Here is a 15,136-nt window from a genome sequence, read left to right on the forward strand (position 1 = left end):
GATATACAGAATTTGGTTCCGTTTTCATGGGTCTTGCCTTCAGGATTCCAAATGAGAAATGTCCGGATAATCTGAGGAAGTTGTACATTTAAGAAGCAATCATGGGGCTGTGGTTGTAGCTCAGTGGTAGAGGGCTTGCCTCACACATGTTAGGCACCGGGTTCAATCCTCAGCACCACATAAAAATAAATGAAATAAAGTTATTGTGTCAATCTGCAACTTAAAAAAAAAAAAAGAGAGAGAAAAAAAAAGAAGTAATCAAAACTGGGCAACTGGTGAGGTTGAGGCAAGAGAATTTAAAGTTGGAAACCAGCTTCTGCAATTTAGCCAGACCCATCTCAAAACAAAAAGGATAAACTTGAGCCCGGCAGAATGACTCCTGCAAAGAAGGGTGGTGAGATGAAGAAGGGCCGTTCTGCCATCAACAAGGTCGTGACCTGGGAATACACCACCAACATTCACAAGCGCATCCATGGAGTGGGCTCCTCGGGCACTCAAAGAGATCTGGAAATTTGCCATGAAGGAGATGGGAACTCCAGATGTGCACATCGATACCAGGCTCAACAAAGCTGTCTGGGCCAAAGGAATAAGGAATGTCCAGTATCGTATTCATGTGCAATTGTCCAGAAAACATAATGAGGATAAAGATTCGCCAAACAAGCTCTATACTTTGGTAACCTACGTCCCTGTTACCACGTTCAAAAATCTACACAGTCAATGTGGATGAGAACTAACTGCTGATTGTCCAATAAAGTCATACAACTAAAAAAGGGGGGGAGGGCTGGGATTTATCTTAGTGGTACAATGCTTCTGGGTTCAATCCTGAGTACTAAAAAAAAAAAAAAAAAAAAAAAAAAAAACGGAAAAGAAAGGCATAATCAGAACTGGGCGTGGTGACATGCCTATAATCCCAGCTACTTGGGAGGCTAAGACAGGAAAATTTTAAGTTTGAGGCCAGTCTGGGCAACTTAGCCTGTCTCAAAATAAAATTGGAAAAAGGAAAGGGCTGGCGATATAGGTCAGAGATAGAGCACTGCCTAGCATGCGTGAAGGAGGCCCTGGGTTCAATCCCCGGTATCATAAGCGCGCGTGCGCGCACACGATCAGAGGCCCACACCTCTATCAAACAGAACATCTAAAGATCAGAAATATACTGGGCCCAGCAACACAGCTAATGCTCAAATTCACCTGGAAGACTATAAATAAGATCATTAAAAAAAGTTTAAGAAAACTTCCCAAACCAATGTGAAGAAATACCTATTCACTAACAGTAGTGGAAAATTTCCCTGTTTGGTTCTTAAATTGGAACCACCCCCGACCTCAAAATAAAGTGAACCTGATTTAAAGAATTTTTTGAAGTTCAGTCTGGTCTCACCTCAGGCTCTAGAGCATGAGTTACACACAGCTTCACCTCAAGGCAAAATCAGTCTGACCTGAAGGTGCCACTAGTCAGGCATTGGTCCTCAGTGAAAGGGAGCGGCGGTCATAACCTCCCAGGGCAGGGACTCCCATTCAAGCTAAGGCTAGTCTCCAGCCTTCAAAAAGCAGCCAGAAGACAGTACCCAGCCTGGGAAGAGGGTCTACGCAGAGTACCTTAGCATCTACCATGGGTGGGGACTATTTTGATCAGCTCCTTGTTGCTAGAGAGGAAACCAAGGCCCGGAGAAGTGAAGGAACTTAACCACACGCATAGGTGGAATGATGGTATCAGGCTCTGTTGGAGCTGCTGGGGTGTCATTGCTTGTTGGAAGTCATAGGCCTTAGCATGCAACCCACTGGGTTTCTCAGAAGTAAAGGACGCTTGGGAGTTCTGATGTCTGGAGAAGAGGCAGGTAGCCCTTCACTAAACAGAGGACTGCCAGGAATCTGCTAGAAGGCAGAGTTGCACAGTGAATCTCATTGGAAAGGGTGGCATAGAGAAAAGATGGAGCTGCAGAGTGTTTACATTCCTTGATAAACAACAGAACACCTGGATTCTCGGGGACCCAATGCCCCACATTCCATGCAGTGCTGTAGTGGGCAGTTTGTCAGGCAGCTTTCTTGACAAGGATAGTGTTCACTAGGCTACCTACTAAACTGTGTGGCCTTATGTCATGTCTGTGTCTCAGTTTCCTTGTCTATAAAATAGCGATAATAACAGTGTTTACCTTATGGATTGTAGTGAGGATCAAATGAGTATTTGTAAAGCATTTAGAAGAATGTCTGGCACAAATAAGTACTTCATTTGTGTGTTAAACCAACAGAAAAAAAAAAAAAAAACAAGGATTTGTTGAATGAGCAGATGAATAAATAAAAGAATGAACCTGGGTTCAAATTCCAGCACTGCCACGTATATGCTATTTGGCCTAAACTTTGGTGCTCCTTCAGGGAGGGCTGTGGCCCCACAAGGAAGGATGGGATTTCAAGAGCAAGGAGAGGAGGTGGCCTGGGCTGGACAAAGCTGTATGGAGGCAGTCACTCTGAAGCTTTCTTTATCCTCCCAGGCAGAGGTAGAGACCCTGCCTCTGTGGACCAGGAGCCTTTTGTGAACTGGTCAGTAATACCTAAAGCATGGTAGAGTATAGTTCATTTACATGTGGCTCTTTCCCCACTAGGCTGTTGAGGCTCCATCCCCAATTTCTAGCCTGCTCCTGTTTTATGGGGGGTGCTTGGTGTTTGTTGTAATGAATGACATCACCTGCTTTTCTCATACCTAGTAATTCAGTATGCTCCAGCAGATAGAGGGTAACTCAAAGCATGACTGGCAAATTCGAATATCTAAAGTCAAAGTCCAGGCGTTCATGTGGGACAACATTTTTCCCCTTTATTTATTTTTTTAGTTGTAGATGGTCACTATGTCTTTATTTTTTATTTATTTTTATGTGGTGCTGAGGATCAAACCCAGTGCCTCACACATGCTAGGTAAGTGCTATACCACTGAGCTACAGACCCAGCCCCTGGGCCGACATTATTATATTACAGATAAGGAAAATGAGCCCAGGATACTGAATAATTTACCCACTCTCACGGGTAGTTGAACTTACAATGTGAACCCAACTACTCTCAGGCCTTTTGTCTTTTCAGTTTTACATACACACACACACACACACACACACACACACACACACACACAGTGTGTGTTATTATTTTGTTTTGTGGATGGTACTTGGGATAAATATATTTTAAAAAATAACATAGGCCCGTGGTTTAAAAAAAATTAAATACTTGAAAAGTTTGTACAAGAAAATTAAATTCTCACTCCAATCCCTAATCCTTAGCCCTCCAATTTTTCTTATATCAATGCTATTGTTAATATATGCATATTTACAAACATATATATACATAGATGCATATATACATTTCTACAGATATTATATTCATGAGTATTCTCAAGGCCAGCTTTTACTCATATTAACCAACACAGACTAGATTGTGATGCATTGGTTGTAATCAGTTACTTAAAGTTTGTAAGATCAGTTGATTTGGACACTACAGGTGTGATCTTATTGTTTGTTTTGTCGTAATGGAAAATGGTGGAAAAGATCAGAGTACATCTTGCATAGAAAGATCAAGTATTATTTAAGAAAACTTGAGCAGGGGTTAGAAGATGCAGCCTAGTGGTATAGTGCTTGCCTAATATGCAGGAAGCCCTGAGTTCAATCTCCAGCACCCGTAAAAAAAAAGAAAGAAAAAAGAAGTGCAGGGGTTGTGGATGTAGTTCAGTTGGTAGAGTGCTTGCCTTGTAAGCACAAGGCCCTGGGTTCAATCCCCAGCACTGAAAAAAAAAAAAAAAGTGTGACTCAGTGAAGTATTTTTCTGTATTTTTCCCATTTTCTATGATGAGACTATTATAAAACTTTCATTTGGAAGATTTTCTCAATGACTTCTCTGATTAGAACAAACAAGGGCTGGAGATGCAGCTCAAAGGTAGAAGCACTTGCTTATCACACCTGAAACTTTGGGTTCAACTCCTTGAACTGGGGAAACCTCAATGAATGAAAATACAGAAAGAAGAAAACTCTTAATGAGGCTCCCTTCCCATTTTTTTACAATGAGTAAGATTTACTTCATTGTGATGTGGCAACTGAACATAACGGGACTCCACACTGACCTGCATCCCCAGTCCTTTTTATTTTTATTTATTTATTTACTTATTTTTGGTATCAGGGATTGAATCCAGGGAGGCTTAACCACTGAACCACATCTGCAATCCTTTTTAATATTTTATTCAGAGACAGCATCTCGCTTAGTTACTAAGTTGCTGAGGCTGGCTTTGAACTTGAGATCCTCCCGCCTCAGCCTCCCAAGCCGTTGGGATTATAGGTGTGTGCCACCAGCCTGGTAGTCCTTTCTATTTTTGAAAGAGGATCTTGCAAAGTTGCCCAGGTTGGCCTGGAATCTGCCAGCCTTCCTCCTCAGTCATTGGGGTTAGAGCCATGTGCCACTGGGCCTGTCGATGGTACTTTTAGGGTCATCACATTAACAGGTCCCAGCAATAACTAGAGTCCTATTTCACTCAGTTTGAGGACCACCCCATCTGTCCAGTTATCTAATTAGTGAATTTCATCCCTTTCCTTTCTTTTGCAGTACTGGGGACCCAGGGCCTCAGTATGCCAGACAAGCACTGCCTCTGAGCTACTTTTCCAGGACATGATCTTTCTCCTTCTACTTTATGCACTGGTCAGAATTGACATAAATACTTGAAATTTCCCAGATTCATGTTTAAATGGCATATCTATTAATTGCTTCAAATTTAGGTTCCTTTGTACGGGGCTTGTGAGACTTGGCGGTTGGAACTCTGTAAGCACATCAAAAGTCTTAATTAATGACCAAGTCCTCTGAGAAATCATTATGAACTCTTTTAGTTTAACAAAAGCACAGGGAATCCTTGTTTTCACTGTTGTATAAAAGTAACCTGGTTTCAGTTTCTATTTATACAAAACCATTAAATATTGGGCTGGGATTGTAGCTCAGTAATAGAGCACTTGCCTAGCATGTTGAGTCACTGGGTTCGATCCTCAGTATCACATAAAAATAAATAAAATATAAAATATGCTGTCCATCTACAGCTAAAATAATATTTTTAAAAACCATTAAATATTAAGTTTCTATGTTAAATGCAGGCAAAAGAATTATAGGATATTTTTAAAAGTGTGGAGTTGGTTTTAGCGGTGCATGCCTATAATTCCAGGGGCTTGAGCGGTTGAGGCAGGAGGATTGTGAGTTCAAAGCCAGCCTCAGGAACTTAGTGAGACCCTGTCTCAAAGTAAAATAATAAAAAGGGCTGGGGATGAGGCTCCGTGGTTAAGTGCCCCTGGGTATAATCCTTGGTACAAAAAAACCTAGAGTAGAATAAGCATTTCTGAAATAACTATGTAGAGCAAAAGGCATTTTGTACTGTATACTCACCAATTTTATATGAAAAGCACTAAATGAGTTTCTATTAATAACATATTGTATGGATACCATACGGTATATTTAATTCATGTCTTCTACAGGTGTGTGTAGTTTTGATTAAATTACCTTGACATGGACACTCCTCAATCTTGAGGTCTTAAAAAATTATCAAGTTCAGATAAGAATGTTTGGCCAGGTGTGGTGGCACGTGCCTGTAATCTCTGCTACTGGAGAGGCTGAGGCAGGAGGACCACAAGCTCAAGGCTAAGCCTGGGCAACTTAGTGAGACTGTCTCAAAAGAAAATTTTAGAGGGGGGCTGGGTTTGTGGCTCAAGCCCCTGAACTCAATCCCTAGTAATGCAAAAAAAGAAAAATATATGTTTTGTAATTAGAAAAGCATGACCTAAAGCAAAACATCCTGTCTGCTATCAATTTAAAAATCTCTAGAGATGCTTATAAGATAAAAATAAATGCTGATGAAAGTTCTGCTGATTGGGAAGTATATATCCACAGGTTGATATTCAATGCATTTTGGGGTACCGTGCAAACCCCTCAGTGGGGTTTCCCCTAGTCTGCCTAGATGAACCCAATACCGTGAGGACTGTGAGAAGTACTGGAGCCAGTTCTTCCTGCCACCCCTCCCTATATTGTTGTTTTCAGGAGAAAATGGTGGCACCCCTCCACAATGCATTGTCTAGAATAGAATTCAATGCTTCTTTCATGCCTGGTTTCCAGGATTCCACAGCTAAGATGCCACAGGTGAAGGGCACTGAGGTTCATGGAGATCCTAGAGCCAAAAACTTAGAATCCTGTCTACTTCCTCCCCCTACAGTCCACTTTTCTATATAGCAGATCTTTCTTTTCTTTCTGTTGTTTCAGGGTATTGAACCCAGAGACTTTCAACCCCTAAGTCACATGCCCAGCCCTTTCTTTTCTTTTTTAAAGACAGGGTCCCACCAAATTGCTGAGGCTGGCATTGAACTTGCAATTCTCCTGCCTCAGCCTCCAAGCCATTGGGATTACAGGCGCCACTGTGCCTGTCTATAGCAGATCTTTCTAAAAGCACAAAGCTGATTTGTCATTCCTTTGCTTAAAGATCTCAAATGCCTCGCCCTTTCCTGCTGGCCTGCCTGGGTTCTGCCCCTGAGCTCAGCTCTTCCTAGTGCCTGCTATCCACCAATCTGACCTGGTTTGTGCTGAATGCACTAATTAATACGTGCTGGCCTCAAACACAACAAGCTTATTTCTGTACCAGTGCTCTTGTATTTGCTGACCTTTTTGCTTGGTACATTCTCCTACATCTTTGAAAAGCTGTGACTCAACTCAAATGACACCTGCTGAGGACCCTTTCCTACCCCTGCAGCTAAGGATACCCCGTCCACCCATCTTCTACCTCATTGCCCTCCGTTAACTCTCCAGGGCACTTGTTTCTGTGTTCACCACTCCCTAAGAGGAAGATCTTTGTCCACTTTTCTTGTCCACTGCTGTCATACTGTTCCTGCCACCAATTGGGAACCTAACAATTTGTTGAACGAGTATCATCTTATTCTTATCTGGAACAGAAGTTCTTAACCTGGGACACAGCAGTTTTAAGAGGTTATTCCCTGTTCCTCTCCCTTCTCTCCCCATTCTTTTCACACCTGCAAATGAAATTAAAGTTTTGAGTATATGTCCTCTGGGGCGTGAGAAATGTGTGGGAAAACATATTTTTGCAGATTCTTAAGGGAATCCAAACAACAGAATGTTAATTACTACTCGTACAGTTGTAATTGGTGATGCACTTTCTCATACGTTTATTTCTTGCTCTGCTTAGGGATATAGTACAGAGACTATTTCGTGGATAAAGATATTAAAGTGCAACATACAGGCTAAATCTATTATTAAAGATCATGCAGTCATTCAAGGATGGAATTGACACAAATCCATTCTTTGGACTCAAAATCCTGTACTTTTTCTGCTGAAAATATGTACAGAATCCAGAATACTGGAGGATTGCATTGGTGCTTGCTTATTTTACACATTTGTTCAAAAATCAACTAATTTACACAGTTTAGTTCTAAGGACTTTCTCATTTAAGTTAGCTAACAAACTGCATTTTTTTCAGTGAAGAAATCTTATCATTGGCTATATAGATCAAGCCAGTCTTTCCATGCTATCAAGCCTCAGTTTTAAAACAGAATGCTGAAGTGTGAACCAAGGAACACAAAATAATTTTCTACTAGGCTGAGTATAATTAACAAACTAGATTTGTAGACATAAATACAATTTAAAGCCAAATGAAGGTGATTTTGAGATCTCTAATGTTTAGATTTGATCTGCCCTTTTAGTTAGAATATATAATTGAATCATCTATGCTGAAAAATCACTATAATCTATTTTTTTTCTAATTAGCTTTCCAATGGGCATGGTGGTGTACGCCTGTAATCCCAGCGGCTTGGGGGGCTGAGGCAGGAAGATCGAGAGTTCAAAGTCACCTTCAGCAACTTAGCAAGTTTCTGAGCAGCTCAGCAAGACCATGTCTCTAAATAAAAAATAAAAAGGGATGGGGATGGAATTTAGTGGTTAAACACCTCTGGGTTCAATTCCTGGTATCAAAAAACCAAACCAAACCAAAATCTTTCCTAGAAAATAAAAATCTAAAATCTAATTCTCCTGTTCATTCGTTTTCAAGAGGAGCAATAAAACCCCAACATTATTTAGAGTTATAGTATCCTAACTCTGAATTTGGTAGTGTCTTTTCGTAAAGGCCATGTTTATAAGACACAAGCAGACAATAGTCTCAAAAGTCTCCTTTTGTAAATCTCAAGAAGTTATAGGAACATGGCACTTGAAAGAATTTCTCAGTCTGGGAAGATACTAGAGATCAAAGATTTCCTTTCCCTCCTTGCAAACATCTGCAAGTAAAGACCCAGTCTTTTATGTGAGCAAAATGAGTATTCCCTTTATTGAATTAGTTTTCCTTCTTAAAAACCACAAGACTGGTATCATATTCTTAGAAGGAATCTCCAACTAACTGGCTTGGGTGTCATTCTTTGATCTTGATGAATTTAAAACATTAGTCAAATGCAGGAAGATATGTATTTTAAGAAAGCATTTCATCTAGAATTACTTGATCAAAGATCTGTCAGAGCCAGGCCTGGTGATGCACACACCCTTGTTATCCCAGTCAACTCAGAAGGCTGAGGCAAGTTCAAGGCCAGTCTCAGCAACTTAGCAAGACCCTATCTCAAAAGAAACAATAAAAAGGGTTAGGGATGTAGCTTAGTGGTAAAGCGTCCCTGGGTTTCAATTCCTGGTAACCACCCACTCCACCAAAAAAAAAAAAAAAAAAAAAAAAAAAAAATCTGTCAGGGTCTCTACTGGGAAATTAACTGATGGTTCTGTTACTGTATCTGTGAAAACAGTAGGGGGACCATTGCCTAAATTTATTCCCAGGCAACCTGGGTGTGCAACAAATCTACAAATAAACCACAGACATGGGGGAAAAGCCCAAAGACAAACCAACAACCCAGCCAGAACCTAGTGGAAGAAATGATGACCTCTTGGCTTGTGATTAGCAGAACGAGAACACTTATGGGTTATTCCTTAACTACAAGTGAAGCTACCTTCCTGGAATCTCACCTGTCACCAGGGTCAAAGATTGTTGTTATATGGGAAGGATAGTCTGGTATCTCCCTCTCTTCCTTTAGAATAAACCCTGAGTAAACAATGCTCTTTTGACTGACAGCTCTTAACACACTTAGCCAAAAGCTGATGAGGTGCTTTGGATCTTTCCCAACCTGTGGCTTTTTTCCTATTGTAATTAAAAAAAAATAAAAAAGCCACCTATCATAAGTGGAATGTAATTCAGTTTATACCAGAAGGATAAAGGGATTCACTTGTACATGGATTTGAACCTGTCACTCTTCAGAAGTCTAGGTATCTTATACTGGATTGTGAAGAAGACATAATCTTTAAAATAGACAGGCAGTGTTTTTCTACAGATCAAAAGCCTGGGTTCACATACAGTGTCCTTTACTTCTTGGAAAGGATACTGCTAAACAAGATCTGAATGGTAAAAAAGAATAAGCAACAAGATAGAAGAATACTAATTTATAGTACCTTTTAAATTTTACTGTGCTTCACCTTCCACCAAAAATGTCCTAAGTGGCTTAGCTGGTTAAGAGTATTACAAAGAGATGGCTAAGGTCAAGCTTTTAATCTTCTTAATGAGCTGTTTACTTCTGTTCTGTAAGGGCCACAGATTCTCTCCTGTTTCGAAATGTTTCTAAATGAAGGTGGACCAGGAAAGAAGGCATAAGGAAAACCATCACCAAACTCTGGAAAACACACCAGCATCTGTTGCCAATGAGAAGGGGCAGGTCACAAGTCCAGAATCCATAGGCGTTTCACTTGGTCTTTCCACCCTTTCTTTCTGCACAGCAGGTGCCAAGATCGTAAAAAGAAACCAGATATAGCCCCGCCCAGGAGTTTGGTGTAAGATCAGCAATTACCCTGGGTGCTGTGGCACGCACCTATAATCTCAGAGACACAGGAGGCTGAGGCAGGGGGATCCCAAGTTCAAAGCCAGCCTCAGCAATTTAGCAAGATCCCGTCTCAAAATAAAATTTAAAAAAATGGGCTGGAGATGTGATTTAGTGGTACAGCATTTGCCTAGCAAGTGCAAGGCCCTGGGTTCAATGCCCAGTACTTAAAAAGGGGCAGGGGACTGGGAATGTAGCTCAGTAGTAGAGCACCCCTGGGTTCAATACCCAGTACTACAAACTTGCACATGCTAGGCAAGCACCCTACCACTGAGCAACAACCTCAACTCCAATGAGCTTAAATATCACAATCCTTTTGTGGGGCAACAAATGAAATCACAGCTCCATAAAGTTTTTTGGCTGGGGATGGGACTAAGGGCTTCCTGCATGCTAGGTAAGTGCTCTGCCATTGAGCCATATCTTCAGCCTGAAAGTTTTTTTTTTTTTTTTGGTATTGGGGATTGAACTCAGGGGCACTTTACCACTGAACCACATCCCCAGCCCTATTTTATATTTTATTTAGAGACAGGGTCTCACTGAGTTGCTTAGCACCTCACCATTGCTGAGGCTAGCTTTGAATTCGCAATCCTCCTGTCTCAGTCCCCCAAGCTGCTGAGATTACAGGCCTGCGCCACTGCGCCCGGCTCTGAAGTTTTTAAAGAAACATTACAATTCTTTGTCATGCAACATAGAAAGGTCATAAGACCAATTTAAAAAAAATTTTTTTCTTGTGGTATTGTGGATCAAACCAAAGGCTCCATACATGCTAGGCAAGCTCTCTACTACTGAGCTCACCCCCAGCCCAAAGCTAACCATTTTTCAAGTGAGCATATTAGGACACATAAATTTCCCTCCAAATCCCACGGTCAAAACATAAGCCAGACTTGGGGAAAACAAACCTGTGAGGTCAGCAAGACACCATCGCCACCTTGTGTTCACCTGTCTTCATTACATGCACAATATTTTTTGTCAAAGATCACACATGGATTCTTAATAATTACAGAATATAGCTTTATTTATAGAATCTTACAAATAAAACATTTACAGTCCACATAAGTTATTTTCTTTCCTAATTTTTCTCATAACACCTGAGTTTTTTTAAAAAAATACTGTGATGTAATTGTAGAACTGTAAAGGGAAATATGAATAATAAAACCTAACCTCTTTCTTTTGCAAAAATCAGACTTTATTATTATTATTCTTTAAAGCAGACTTCTGGAATATTTCTGTCTCTTTGTAAGAGGACTTCCTAAAAATAGATCTTAGACTACTCACACAGAGAAGTCTTCATTTTACAAACCCAAGGTGAATGAAGGACCACTGTGGAATGGCCCCCAGGTAACACTAGACACAAAATCTTTGGGGGCAAGGACAGAAGGTGAGAAGTAGCAGAACCCTGTCCTGGCTAGGGCTCCTACGTGACATGTACTTTCCTTGCTGACATTAATAGGAGTCGGTCTGTCGGGAAAGAGGTGGAAGGTGCCTTTGTGATGCCGGGTGGAGAAGTCCTGTAACTCACTACTCCTCAGACTTCTAATATGTACAGATGCTTAGAACAGCAAGGTCAACACTTAAAAGTCAAAATGAAATCGCTACATTTTCAACTCATGAGGCAGATCTGTTGCCAATGGGAACTTACATCACCACCTCCCTCCTAAGCTCCAACTGGGGCTGGCCTCTGCACCCATGCAGGTGAAAGAGGATCCCCCCGAGGCAGCTGTCTATGAAGGTGAAGTGCTTGAGTTAGTAATGTAGGTGTGCGTGAAAAGGGCCAGCACCCTATTTCATATTTGTCTTTCAATTTGTTAAAGATAACATTTTTAAGCTCCTCTCCTAAACTTAGAAACCCACTAACTCTAAGTCAATACTCTACTCCAAGACAAAAGGTATTTTAAAGGAATGACAGGATCTATAGGGAATGCTAAAATTAAAATTGTAATAGATTAATGTAAGTTAGATAAAGCAATCTTCCAGTCTTTTTTTTTTTGGGGGGGGGGTGCTGGAGATGGAACCCAGGCCTTGCATGTGTACTATGCAGAAGCTCCACCACTAAGCTACACTCCCAGCCTCAGAGACTCAAATGTTATTTTCTGCTACCTCTTGAAAGCAGTTTGAGAAAAATGAAACAAAAAAGACAAAATTGTTTTAAAACAATAACACAATGATGAAGATAAATATAAAAAGTTAGATTCCAACATTTAAGGAATTGGTTCTTTGGTAAAACTGGACCCTAACTCTTTCAGGAGACGGTCCTGACATTCAATCTAGACTCTTGATTGCTAACATTTCCTCCTACTTCAGCCTATTCTAAATCCATCTGAGTCAACAGGCAAGGTCGGGAGAGAAACTTAATAAGAACTCCCAGCAGTTTTCCCATTCATACTCTTTTCAGGAATATTCTTGGTTGGAGGGACGTTCCCTAAGAACAAAAACAAAATAGATGCTGCTTTTAATTAATAATGGTGGACAGTTTCTCTGAGGAAGGACAGAAAAACTCAGGCGATGGCAATGAACCAGTACTCCTGTCAGTCATGCGAACACAGCCCCTGGGCTGCACTGCGGCACCACTAAGAAAGGCTTCTGGGGAGACTGGCTCCCCAAAGTGGCTGAAGAATCTCACATTATCAATATGATAATAATAAATCAATTCACCTAGTGAACCTGGAGATTAGCTCCCCTTGAAGCCAGAGTTCTGAGGAGGGGGCTCCACAGTGCCCAAGGCTGGCCCATAGTGTTAAAGCCAAGTTCATCCATCCATGTTCTGCAGAGAATTAGAGCAATTTGTACTCAGTTCAATACAGGATTCTACCTCTGATGTCTGGGGCCAGGGAGGAAGCAGTAACCTAGACAATGCCATTCAAACCCTACTTGCAGCAATACCTTCGACAGAGGCCCAAGTTTTTAACCTTATAGTCCAGAGTTCCCTAGTACTCAAACTTTTATTTATGTAATTAACAAGTCCTAAATTTTGCCTGCACTCCTTCCATTTCTGATTCCTGTTGTCATAGTAAAGCATAAAGTACTGCATTCTAATCCTACGGGTCAGCTTGCCACAAGTCTTGACCAGGGGAGGTGAGTGTGCAGTCTCCCCGCAACCCCCACATCCTGACTGTGCTCACAGTGTGCTTCTAGGGAGGGATCAAAAAAGCCTCTTAGAAGGGAGCTGGGAAAGGGAGGTGGAAATCACAGCAAAAACCGTTGCTTCTTTGCAGATCTCCTGCTCCTCCATTCTATCAGTACTAACTGAAAGTGGAGAAGGCCCAGGCGATCGAACCTCCACGCTGGCTCAACGGGGCAGCTGGGGGACACAGATGCTGCACAAAATCAACACCCAGCACCCCAGTGAGAGCAAGTGAGGATCACGAGAGGACACCCATCATTGGTTCTATTTCCTGGCATGCTCAGGATGGTCCTTGCCTCTCCTCCCGCACTACTCACCTGCTAACTTTAAGTTCTCTTTGAGAGAACAGACAACTCATCAGACTGGGGGCAGAAAAAAAAAAGGGGGGGGGGCGGGGAGGGATCCCTGTCTCCGGTCCCTTCTCTGTAAGAAGAGAAGAATCTGCTTCAAAACAAGCCACAGGCCCCAAAGTGTGGAATCACCTCCTGATGTTTCTTTCTTTCTTCTTTTTTCTTCACCTCCTAATATTTCTAACCAAGTTGTAACTGCTAGCTCTATTTTTACACTGCAGGGTAAAAGACTAAAAATCTCTCACTGCTTGCTTCCAAGAGAAAGAGTCCAGGGTGAGCAGAGAGGAAAGGGAGAGTTTTGTCCTGTACACAACATTCAGGTTCCAGAGCCACCGTGAGGAAGCGGGCAGGGAGGGTGTGAGGCACTACCTGGAGAACGGTCACCAGGGCAGCTTCTTCCTAGGACAGAGCACTTTAAACACAGTTGACATCTGGACGCAGGCGGGCAGCCTGTGCCTGTTTTAATCCAACTGCCTCCTCCACGGAGCTTTGTGGAGGCCGAGTCCAGGGGCCAGGGCCCAACCTGCAGTCCCACTGGCTCTTGGCAGGACCCTACCCGATCTGGATCTGCCCTGAGTACATGGTGAGGAGCAGCATGATGGTGAAGCCGGTCAAGAGGCCCAGGTTCTGAATGACAAAGGGGATCAGGACGCTGCCCTTCCTTTCATCCTCTTGGCAGACTTCATTCATCTCAGGAAACTGAGAAAAGAGAGAAAAATAAGAGCTCTGATTCCTCTCTCAACCTTACAAGTCCAGGGCAGCTCAGTGATTGAGAGGCACTGCAAATTAGTTGACAGAGGAGATTCAGGGCAATGGTAGCTGCAGCTCCCTGCACAGCGGAGGAAGGCACAGCACTGAGCCCACACCTGGCCCTGGATGTGTTCAGAAGCTGGCTAAAGATGACTGTGCTCCCGGCTGGGGTGTGGCTACACGGTCCAGGACCTGCCGGCAAGCACAAGGCCCTGGGTTTCACCCAGCACCACTGAAGAAGGAAAAAAGAAACTCTGATTTAAAAAAAGAAGAAGAAACCCTTTATCGTGGACTTAAAACCACTTAAAAAAGATCTCTTTTACTGACGAATCGTTGTTACCACCTCTTTGGGAATCAAGCACCAGTGTAAGGGGACAGAAACTGGAACTACAACGTGGCTGGGATTCAGGGCCTCATGCTGCTGGGCCAGCAAAGCAGGTGACCACTGTGAGGCCATTAGGGAATGCCAAAACATCCTACCCATGGCACAGATTCCCCACAAGAGGAGACAGTCTACACTGTTTCCCTGGGGTGAGCCTGGATGGTGATGGTCACTGCTCTTACCACCTCATCAAAAACATTATTCCCAAGATATATTAAAAAAAAAAAAAAAAATATATATATATATATGTATATGTGTATATATATAAAGTAAAGCATCTTCTTTATATACGCAATATATAAGGGATGTGTAAGGAAAAATAACTCACGCAAACAGGCTCAAGAGCACATCGGGCCAACAAACAAGGAAAGGAGTTCAAGCTCATGGCTGGGTTCAAGGTGCAGCAGAGCAGGCTGAGACTGCAACCGACTTAGGTGGGACACCAAAAGTGGGGACACAGGACAGTGTGCACTCTCAGACACCACTGATAATGGAAGAAAGCTAATAAAAGCCTAAAACCAGGGGTCGGCCATGGTGGCTCACACACACCTGTAATCCCTCAGGAGGCTGAGGCAGGAGCATTGCAAGTTCAAAGCCAGCCTCAGCAACTTAGCACAATCCTGTCTCAAAAAAA

General features: G+C 42.2%; 1 protein-coding gene and 1 pseudogene across 2 annotated transcripts in view; one reads left to right on the forward strand and one right to left on the reverse strand.

Moving 5' to 3' along the window:
• The first annotated feature begins 315 nt into the window (after positions 1-315).
• Positions 316-734, forward strand: LOC124983952 (60S ribosomal protein L31-like; annotated as a pseudogene).
• An 11,087-nt stretch (positions 735-11,821) lies between these two features.
• Positions 11,822-15,136, reverse strand: part of Slc39a14 (solute carrier family 39 member 14) — a 44,604-nt gene continuing 41,289 nt past the window's right edge. For both annotated transcript variants that reach the window (XM_047550520.1, XM_047550519.1), the window contains exon 9: positions 11,822-14,069. In XM_047550520.1, coding sequence (XP_047406476.1) covers positions 13,923-14,069 — 147 coding nt within the window. In that variant the 3' untranslated portion in view covers positions 11,822-13,922. The remainder of the gene's footprint in view (positions 14,070-15,136) is intronic.

This window comes from Sciurus carolinensis, chromosome 4 (genome assembly GCF_902686445.1).
Source record: "Sciurus carolinensis chromosome 4, mSciCar1.2, whole genome shotgun sequence".
Taxonomy (NCBI): Eukaryota; Metazoa; Chordata; class Mammalia; order Rodentia; family Sciuridae; genus Sciurus; species Sciurus carolinensis.